General features: G+C 44.4%; 1 protein-coding gene across 1 annotated transcript; it reads left to right on the forward strand.

Moving 5' to 3' along the window:
• The first annotated feature begins 472 nt into the window (after positions 1-472).
• LOC115149896 (programmed cell death protein 6) lies at positions 473-8,997 on the forward strand. Its single transcript, XM_029692694.1, has 6 exons — positions 473-682; positions 3,061-3,122; positions 5,645-5,689; positions 6,765-6,923; positions 7,439-7,548; positions 8,299-8,997. Exons 1-6 carry the CDS (start codon positions 564-566, stop codon positions 8,395-8,397), a joined length of 594 nt encoding a protein of 197 aa, XP_029548554.1. The 5' UTR covers positions 473-563; the 3' UTR covers positions 8,398-8,997.
• The last annotated feature ends 1,892 nt before the right edge of the window (positions 8,998-10,889 follow it).

Below are 10,889 nucleotides of genomic sequence, written 5' to 3' on the forward strand. Positions count from 1 at the left end.
AAATGTTAATGACTTGCCTACTTAAATAAATAAAACATCTGACTTCCCAAAAACTCCGCTGTTACCCGTTCACGTCACGGGACCAGTTTACCCACCGCGTTTGAGCTTAATCGAACTCCCTCATTGGTACATCACTGGGCCGGGCAGAAGACCAATCAAAACGTTTGAAAGTAGAGTAATTTTGGAGTAACCCACTCAGGATGGAGCTCTGTGGCGTGTCCACGTTTCTTATGGGAAGTGGTTACATGCCACGCCTCTGCGCGATTAATGTCAGGTCGGCACTAGTTACCACAGCCACAAAGTCAAAATTCTCTCTATTGTAAAATGTCATGAAAACTAACATGTGCTTTTTGGTCTTAATTTATGCTTAGGGTTAGTTATAAGGTTAGTAGTGTGGTTAAGGTTAGGTTTAAAATCCTATTTTTAAGAAGATAAATTGTAGAAATGGGCGGGGTTTAGCCATAGTTATGACTTTGTGGCTGTGGTAACTTGTGACGACCGAACGTCAGTGTCAGATTAAAACGAGTATAGGGTAGTGTAGCACAAATTATAAAGGTTTTAAAATGGCATATAATTCTGGTAGTCCGTATAGAGGAGCTCCACAACAACAACAACAACAACAACAATACAACAACGCAGCGCCGGGACCGGATCAAGGTTTTCTTTGGAATATATTTCAGAGGTGAGGGAAAAGACGTCTTTCGTGGCTATCGAAATACTCTGCTTTGGTTTGAGCTTCATTTTGAAAACTGCTGCCACGGCGCATAATTGGCAGAGATAATAATAGCACACTATGTTCGGTTCACATATAAAGTTAGTGTTTTCATATTACAACCATTCCGTGAGGACATGTATTTGACAGACTGGTTTTAATTTCTTTTTTTTTTAAATTTGCAAAGAAAATAAAATATTTTTGGGATGTAATTTGGCTCTAGTAAACACGTTTTTTCTCTCTTCATATTTTAATCTCTAGCATTATGACATTTTATTGACACACATACAAGGCCTTAATGTTGTTCAATTGACTTCCTGGAGTTGATTTAGGCAATGGTATCACATTAATATAATGAAAATAATTTACTATCGGTTTCTATTTTGTCGGGCAGTTTATCCAATGAGAATGGCTTTGAAGGAACTTTATTTTACATGAGTTAACAAGAGAGCGGGGCTTGACAACTTACATACAGTAATAACTGAAAAGAGCTGGCATAAGGTTGTAGTAGAAAAATAGGAAGTTGCTCTTGTCTCTGGTGGTAGTATTGAGTTATGTAATACTGCAGAGGACCCATGGTGCTTTGCTTTCTCACAACATTAAAATGCTGGAGGCACGCAAGACCTGAAACACCTTGTTGAATAATTTATAACAGCCAGATAAGACCTAGTTCTCGTTATCTGTATTTCACCACACACTCCACATCCAAGCAACTCACTGGGTCATATGACCTGAGTGGTCAAAGTGTAAATGCATGAGTCACTAGCAATTTGGTCCTTTCATAGCATTTTATGTTTGGCTTGAGTCATAGCATGTTCCGTTTCCACTCTCCACCTATATGATCATCAGTTTCCATAACACTGGCATGTCAACAATGTGGGCCACAAAGACAGCCTGGAATAGAACAGCAAAGGATCCGTCTAGGATCTAGGCCCAGGTCCGTTAGTGAATAAGCAATGGGTTTAGGGTCATGTAGGCTGAAAACCAGTCTCCTATTCAGAAGGGCACCTTCCCCCTACCATGAGAGCCAGCATGACATAAACTGCTAAACCATTTGATTGGAAGACTATGTTCTGCCAGGCCTGTTATAACTTGAATTGCTTCATAGGAAAAACTGAGACAGATTGGGGAAATGTTAAGATTCCAATGGCTGCTGTGCTGTGTACAGATCATTTTTAGGATCTGTTCTGAACACTATTCAGCAAATGGGCAGATGGTTCCAACTTCCGCTTCAGGCCAGGAAAATGAATCATAATGATGCTCTCCCACTTCACCTCAGTTATGTAAAACCCAGTGAGGTAAGTTAACCTGAGGTAGAGGGAGGGGAAAACAAGAAGTAGACAGTGTGTAGTTGGACACAGCACAGACCCTACTCTAAAAGTGTTTCATGTTAGGTACCCCCCTCTGACCAACCTTTATCTTTTTACAGTCTGTAGGAAGTCACAAAGTGTGCCTTCATAGAAACAGGTTTTGTCCTGTCTTGCTATGCAAAGACTGCGGTTTAGTTGGTGTGTTGTTGGGTTTGAGATGTTGCTATGTGAGTCATTCAGGATGGGATGATTGCCCTTCATTTCACAGAGGAGAAGGTTATTCCAGAACTGGAAGGCAAAGCCTCTTATTTCTGTTAATGTTCAACCCACAAAACGTCTCTCGTTTCTGAACGCTTGTGCCATTCTTATACTGTTCAACTGGAACGCCATGTTACAAATTAGGCTAATTAGTTTGTGCTGCAACACTTCTGTGACAGATAGCGCATGGGTATTGTGCTGAAAGGCACTGGTTTCTGAGATTCTACAATCGAATACGATATTTGTCTATTGTCAATTCAAAACGAAAACGTTCAGTGCATCTTATCTATTTTCCCTTAATGGAAAAGCCTCCTTTCTTTGGCATTGCACTCAAAATATAATAGCTAGGCTGATTCCCAGATCTGTTTATGCTGCACTGTATCCAACTCCTATGCTTGTTGTCATGCCAAACATTGCTGGCAAGACTGCACAAACAGACAATAATAGCCCTCTTGCCAACAATCTGGCTATTACATCACACAGGAGTATAGCACTAGTAACTCGCGTCATCACGCTGTTTGTATGCGGTTGGTTAGTTTTGGTTTCATTTTCCACCTTTCACTGATCTGTGATGGTGGCACGGGCGTCCCTGTAAAACGACACTCGTCACCATCCCCCACGAGCCGTCGTCCCTCCCGTCCCGAGACCAGCCCACACACACACACTCATTGAATGGAGTGTTGAGATTCTGACAAGGGGCTTAAAGCGTAGCGTGGCTGTAGGGTTTCAACAGGGCTCTACTGTGTGTTAATACCGTCTGTCTGTCTTGTTTCCCCCCAGAGTGGACAAGGACAGGAGCGCAGTGATATCAGACACAGAGCTGCAGCAGGCTTTATCGAACGGTACGTTCTTTCTCCTATCGACCTCAACACTGCTTCCTTCTCTCATTTCAACTCCTGGTTAAGGACTGAGAGGTGAGGAAAGTTGGTGGTCTGGACTTGAAATGTACACAAATGTTTTGTTTTTACCTCAAAATGGCCGACCCATCAGGGGAAAAGGTCATCTGATGACACAGGGAGAGTACTTCCTGTATGAAGCAGGAAGTGTCTGACGACGGCTACCACCTGATAATCAACTCAACACACTCTTGTTGTCGAGATATGACAGAGAGGAGTGGCTTAGCCAACGCCATGAGCGCAACATGCCGTTAGTCTTCCCACCAGGCTGGATGGCGAGATATGCTCAGGATTGAGTCAGTGACATGACTGAACATCATGTTTACCTTTGGGCACTTGTTCCAGCAAAGCAAACTTTGAGACCATGTTAATAATAACAATTTATTTGGAACCTCAACATTTTGAATCGATCGAGGACTTTGAAAAGGGTTGAATGGATATTCTTCTCTGACTGTTTTTGGACACTGAAAAAGAGTATTGGGAGCGATGAAAGAAGCTGTTATCTGGCAGTAGCCCTGGTTCAGAATACTGATGACTAGGCTGCGTGGAAGGCAGGCAGGCACGAGCTGTGTTCACACACACACACACACACACACACACACACAGTTAGTCCAGTTCATTTAGTAGGGCTGTGTCATGATGAGGCTGTGCCAGTGAAGACTGTGTGTGACTGACCAAGCTGCTGGCTGAATGCAAGCTGTGCCCCGTCCTTGGCCGTGCGCTTCACTGACCATGCCCATGGTGTTGTCACTGTCACCCAGACCTCACTGTCACCCAGACCTCACTGTTCCCTTCCTCGTTCTCTTTTCTTCTTCTTGTTAAACTGCTCTTTTCACCTCTTCTCATCATCCCCCTTCCCCCTCGCCTTCCCTTGTTTCCGCTCATCTTCCTCCTTTCCTTTCTTCTCTTATCGATCCTCCTCTTTTGGCGCCTCTCCCCACTCTCATCGTCCCCTTCCACCTTGTTTCCTCTCTTCTCTTCTCAGTGCAACTCCCTGATGAGAAAGAGAGAGCCACCCCGCCGTACATCACCAGTCTTTCATTAAAGGGATTTTTTTATAGGTGCCGAGGCCTTTTAGCTAGGTCTTCATATTTAACTATCCTCTTAGCACCTGCTCTGTCTGCACCAAGCACCTACCAAAATGTACCCAGACTGATATTTATGTTCTTTGATACATTTTTGGGTTTCGGAGCCCACCACTCTAGAGGTTACTGAAATCGGCAGCATTGCATTCACTGTGCTGAGTAGTTTGAATGGCAGGTCTACCTACGTGCCAAGGAAATCTAGACCATCTACTAATAACTAACTCCTGCATTGACTCATCCTGAATCGCCTCATGAACAGACTGTTCTGTGTTATTATTTAATCATGTCTGGCTTTGACAGGAAACATGTACAATTAGGCTAGGTCCCATGTGGCTCAGTTGGTAGAGTATGGCGCACCCAATGCCAGGGTTCTGGGTTCCATTCCCACGGGGGACCAGTATGAAAGAGTAGGATAAATGTATGCACTCACTACTGTAAGTCGTTCTGGATAAGAGCGGCTGCTGAATGACTAAAATGAAATGTTTGGCTAGGGGCAGATTGTCTGGCTTCTGTGGCTCAGTGCTCAGCCCCCTGCCTCCACTAGGTGTCGGAGAGGAAAAGGGACGACGGGTGATTTTTCTGTCTCAAGGTCGAGCTCAACCTTGCACATGCTGTTTTTAGCCTGCCTAGAGCAGTTCCTAGTAAGTGAGAGTGTGTTACTATGTTTCAATTCAAACATGTATGAGTGTCTTTTGATGTGTTTATTATAGAGCTCTCTCACTGAGCCTCTCCCGTGAAGAGCTGCTCTCTCACTGAGCCTCTCCCGTGGGGAGCTGCTCTCTCACTGAGCCTCTCCCGTGGGGAGCTGCTCTCTCACTGAGCCTCTCCCGTGGGGAGCTGCTCTCTCACGGAGCCTCTCCCGTGGGGAGCTGCTCTCTCACGGAGCCTCTCCCGTGGGGAGCTGCTCTCTCACGGAGCCTCTCCCGTGGGGAGCTGCTCTCTCACGGAGCCTCTCCCGTGGGGAGCTGCTCTCTCACGGAGCCTCTCCCGTGGGGAGCTGTGTTGCAGTCACCCTGTTTTTTTTTTTCTTCCATGTCCCTGCTCCTTCTTCATGAGTGAGCACCGGGCAACACAGTGAGAAGGCCCAGTGTGTGTGCTGCACAGAGGAAGCTTTGTCTCACAGGCTGTAAAACCAGTCCAGACCCAGTCCCTGTCCCAGCCAGGCCCACCCAGCTGTAAAACCAGTCCAGACCAAGTCCCTGTCCCACCCAGCTGTAAAATCAGTCCAGACCCAGTCCCTGTCCAAGCCACTCCCACCCAGCTGTTAAACCAGTCCAGAACCAGTCCCACCCAAGCTGTATTACCAAAGTGGTCCCAGCCCAGACCCAGTCCAGCTGTATTTGTTTCCTCATTTGTTTCACCCGTCTTATCTTCCCTCTCTAGGTACATGGACCCCATTCAACCCAGTGACGGTCCGATCAATCATATGTGAGTAGTTGTCTCTCATTGACCCTTGACACACAAACAAACTTGCACAACGACAAGCCTATATTGTCGTGTTGGACTAGCATTGTTGATATGTTTTGCCCATAGCAACCCATTTCCTTAACGTTTGTGTGCAGTGACACATTTCAACCCGGCTCCCCAGTTAATTGGAAGCATGCAGCCAGTGGAGGCTGCTGGGGGGAGAATGGCTCATAATAATGGCAGGAACAGAGTTAATGGAATGGCATCAAATACATGGAAACTATGGAAACCATGTGTTTGTTTTTGATACCATTCTGCTCCAGTCATTACCACGAGCCCATCCTCCCCAATTCAGGTGCCACCAACCTCCTGTGCATGCAGCTATCAGCAAAAGGGAGTATTTCCTTCCCACAAACAGGTGTTTGTTTGTCTCAAAAGGCATATCCGTCTATAATCACCCACTGACCGTTTTGATTGGTTAACAAACTTAAATACACCTTCACCAACTGCATCATTCTGGAGGCCCGAGAAGTGTAGTGGAAATATATATATATATATCTCACTCACTCACTCACTCACTCACTCACAGAAAATACAACTAGTTTTCTATGAAGTTATTTTAAAGCTCACAATAATCCCCCATTGCTTCCCACTGTACTGGAGCCTACTGTGTAAATCTGTTGTATTCAAATGGCCATCCAGACCTTCCATGTGATGAAGTCCTTTGTTAGGATGTAATTGGATTAAACCGCAGGGGAGAGTTCAAACAGGCAAGATTTCTATAACTCTGTGTCATAACACATCATGCGAGACCTTAGTCCATTGTGTTAGTGGTCCAACATTGAACTACACTTCCCAGCTGCTCTTTCTTAGTTGTAGTTCTCAGGGGTCTAGACCTATTCAGGAATTCAGGATGTTTCAGGTAGAAATGTAATGAATGAAGATGACATGGTGCCCGATTCTATAAGACAGAAAAAAACATACCTATTCTACAAAGTGCATTTCTATCAGAATGTTATTTTATAATGTTGCACTGTACTGAACAGACCCCTACTTGCTCTCACTCATGTCTCCTCTATTTGCTTCCCTCTCACAGCCATGTTTGACAGGGAGAATAAAGGAGGGGTGAACTTCAATGAGTTTGCGGGCGTGTGGAAGTACATCACGGACTGGCAGAACATCTTCCGCACCTACGACAGAGACAACTCGGGCTTCATCGACAAGAACGAGCTGAAGCAGGCACTGACTGGATTCGGTGAGCAGTATGCTTTCCCTGTTTGACCATACTGATGGAGGGCCTACCGCTGCATGTATGTGGTTCACAAGGTCAGCCCTGATATTCTAATGCCCTTCCGTAAGGTCAACATGCATGAGTCTGGATAAAGAGTCTGGATAAAATATGTGCCAAAATAGTTGTGTAGATCAGTGAAGGCTGCTGAGGGGAGAACGGCTCAAAAAAATGGCTGGAACGGAGAGAATAGAAGGGTATCATCACATGGAAACCATGAGTTTCATGTATTTGATATCATCCCACTGATTCTGCTCCAGCCATTACCACAAGCCTGTCCTCCCTAATTAAGATGCCACCAACCTCCTGTGGTGTAGATGTAGACATGCATTGTTATTTTGTCCTTGTATTATTAAAATGAAGTAGTGCTTTGTCCTCTGAAATGAGCAGGATAAAGCCCTATGGATGTTACACATTGGGTAAGGGTTGTTGAACAAGGATGTGTTTCTGTGATGTTGACTGTTCTCTGTCCTTCTCCCCAGGGTATCGTCTCTCAGACCAGTTCTACAACACTCTCATAGAGAAGTTTGATCGTCAGAGGAAGGGACAAGTGGCCTTCGATGACTTCATCCAGTGTTGTATTGTTCTACAGGTAACCGTTTTAATGGGCTTACTGCGCACATACCACTGGTTGTGTAGCGCTGTGGAATGGACCGCTGGTTGTGTAGCGCCCCGGAATGAACCGCTGGTTGTGTAGCGCCCCGGAATGGACCGCTGGTTGTGTAGCGCCCCGGAATGGACCGCTCGTTGTGTAGCGCCCAGGAATGGACCGCTGGTTGTGTAGCTCTGTGGAATGGACCGCTGGTTGTGTAGCTCTGTGGAATGGACCGCTGGTTGTGTAGCGCCCCGCTGGGGGTTTAGCAGTCCGGAATGTACCACTGGGTGTGTAGCCTACATTGTAACGTCAGCCCAGTATATACAGCCCATATTGAGATTGGACTTTGGGTTGGTTCAACATGGCATCTTTTCATTTATGTACATGACATTTTAGAGACTCTTTTCAAATTAGATGTCTGACCTTGGTCAGTGGTTTTTTTTCCTGGCCATACTGTTGTCTGTACATTAATTAAGATGTTTTTGGCTGGTTTCCCAGACACAGATAAAGCCTAGTCCTGGACTAAACTCTTTCAATGGATAATCTCTTTTTTGAATGTTTTTTTTTTTTTTTTTAGTTCTGGACTTGGCTTAATCTGTCTGGGAAAGTGGACAAGGTTTATTAACAAAAATGGCATCTGTACTGGCTAGTATGTTTTAAGTCGAGATCTACGGCTCTCTAGATCCACTGTAATATTATCTTCAATTATTTATTTTTGTATTCTTCTTTTTCATTTGTCACTTTCAGAGGTTGACCGACGTATTCAGGAGGTACGACACGGACCAAGACGGCTGGATCCAGGTTTCCTATGAACAGTATTTATCCATGGTTTTCAACGTTGTATAGTAAAGCCAAGAGCACAACTGGACACAATTGTGCCAAAGCCAAATCCTTCCCACCTCCACAACATGTCTTCCTGGATAAAGATGACCAAAACACAAGTGGACTGGGACTCTGGGTTAGGATATAACAACATTACGTACTGTCTGTCATTGTTCATAATGTTTGTTTAATATCTGAATCTTATCTTGATAATGGTAAAGGCCTGAATATCTTTGTTTTAAGGTAAACCTGCATTGTACATATCATTTAGGACAAATAACTGCATGCTTCCGGGGGACTTCTGCCAATGTTCAAAGCATGCCCTCTATCTCAGATCTATTTTGCTGAAGCCATGTTTACAAACACTGTGACAGCAGGTTATGGTGTGGCACAAAGCCTGCTTTTAGATTCACTGACATGCCAGCTAACGCCATATTTCTATAGTCTTATTTTTAACCAGCAAATCCATAAAAATAAAAAAAAGTTAGAGCCTATTAAGATTTTAGGTAAAATAAGCGTACGCATTTGTATTGCTTTTTTTGTGTGTGCATGATGCCTTAAACTGTATAAATGCAAGATTAACATCTTTTGTTAAAAAATAAACCTGAAAAAAGTTGTGAGCTCTGAATTGAATGTGTGGTGGACAAAGACTAAACAGTTTGCTGTTGAGACAACAGTATAAATTATTACTGTATACAATTATTGATGGAAGATGGTCAATATAGTCCTCTGTAGCTCGGTTAGCAGAGCGTGGTGGTCCTCTGTAGCTCGGTTAGCAGAGCGTGGTGGTCCTCTGTAGCTCGGTTAGCAGAGCGTGGTGGTCCTCTGTAGCTCGGTTAGCAGAGCGTGGTGGTCCTCTGTAGCTCGGTTAGCAGAGCGTGGTGGTCCTCTGTAGCTTGGTTAGCAGAGCGTGGCGGTCCTCTGTAGCTTGGTTAGAGCGTGGCGGTCCTCTGTAGCTCGGTTAGCAGAGCGTGGCGGTCCTCTGGAGCTCGGTTAGCAGAGCGTGGCGGTCCTCTGGAGCTCGGTTAGCAGAGCGTGGCGGTGCTCTGGAGCTTGGTTAGCAGAGCGTGGTGGTGCTCTGGAGCTCGGTTAGCAGAGCGTGGTGGTGCTCTGGAGCTCGGTTAGCAGAGCGTGGTGGTGCTCTGGAGCTTGGTTAGCAGAGCGTGGTGCTTGCAATGCCAGGATAGTGAGTTTGATTCCCGGGACCAACCATACAATATGTTAAATATATGCATGACTAAGTTTCTTTGGATGAAAGCCTGTGCTAAATGGCATATTATAAGATGCATAGATAAAATTGTCATGATTTATCGTATGATACAAATCTTTGAAAGATTTGTGAGAAGGTAGATTTAGTCAGAGAGGAGTAGAGGCCCACAGTGGAGGTGTTGTAATAGCAATAAAACCTAATGGTGAAACAGGGAAATGGTTCCACTACTGTAAGTCGCTCTGGATAAGAGCGTATGCTAAATTACTAAAATGTAAATGTTCCAATAGTTTTTCCACCATTCATTTTTCCCCATAGGGGATTTTAAGAAGCAGGTACATTTCAGGACATTTTGGCAATTTATTAATGACTACATTTAGCTAACATTAGATAATTAATCCACAGATTCTTACCTTTGCCTAGATTCGCCAGTCTCGTCCAGATCGTCATGGCATCATCATGGGCTCCAGTGTGGTGCAGCGGTCTAAGGCACTGCATCTCAGTGCAAGTGGCATCCAGGCTGAATCACAGCCTGCTGTGATTGGGAGTCCCATAGGGCGGCGCACAATTGGCTCAGCGTCATCCGGGTTAGGGTTTGGCCGGGGTAGGCAGTCATTGTAAAAAAAATAATTTGTTCTTCGCTGACTTGCCTAGTTAAATAAAAAAACAAATACATTTGTAGTTCTTTATGATAGCCACATTAGCAGCTAATTAGCATTTCATTTGTTGGGGGAAAATACAGATGAATATATTGATAAAAGTCACCTTGTCCGGGAGAGATTTAGAAGGTTATCAAAACATCACACCAGAGTAAGCCTACATGAAACAAAGCCCTTATTTTAAGTGTTTCTAAAATCCCCTATGGGAGAAATGAATGGTGGAACAACAATTGGAACCATTTCCCTGTTTGACTGCTAGGTTTTATGGGTATTGGAACTCAAATTGTGGTACTCTATAGGTGGTTAAGCCAAAGGTACTTCTAACGCCTATTCACGTGTGGTTAAGCACTTTATTTTTCTCTAGGAAATGAACCTCTGTACAGCAATGTGCACTGCAGTGCAAAAATGGCGCAACTTTGCCCTCTCCTGTCTGATTTCGTGTACTTACACCAGTGCATGCTCCAATTATGTGCAGTACCTGCCTTCCACGTTTGCGAAGTTTCTGGGGGAACTTGCGAGGTGTTGCACATTATTAGTAAACATTTGAAAGTTTGCCATTTAATTATCTTTTGATTGTAGATATGCACAAGGAACATTAACTTTGAATGAATTTAGTTTCTGTGAGCTCAGCAGTTTGAGTTAAAATTTTT

This window comes from Salmo trutta, chromosome 2 (genome assembly GCF_901001165.1).
Source record: "Salmo trutta chromosome 2, fSalTru1.1, whole genome shotgun sequence".
NCBI classification, from domain to species: Eukaryota; Metazoa; Chordata; class Actinopteri; order Salmoniformes; family Salmonidae; genus Salmo; species Salmo trutta.

Coding starts and splice junctions, on each gene's coding strand:
- LOC115149896 (XM_029692694.1), top strand. CDS start 564: ATGGCATATAATTCTGGTAGTCCGTATAGAGGAGCTCCACAACAACAA. Junction 3,123..5,644: donor GCAGCAGGCTTTATCGAACG/GTACGTTCTTTC, acceptor TTCCCTCTCTAG/GTACATGGACCCCATTCAAC. Junction 5,690..6,764: donor GACGGTCCGATCAATCATAT/GTGAGTAGTTGT, acceptor TCCCTCTCACAG/CCATGTTTGACAGGGAGAAT.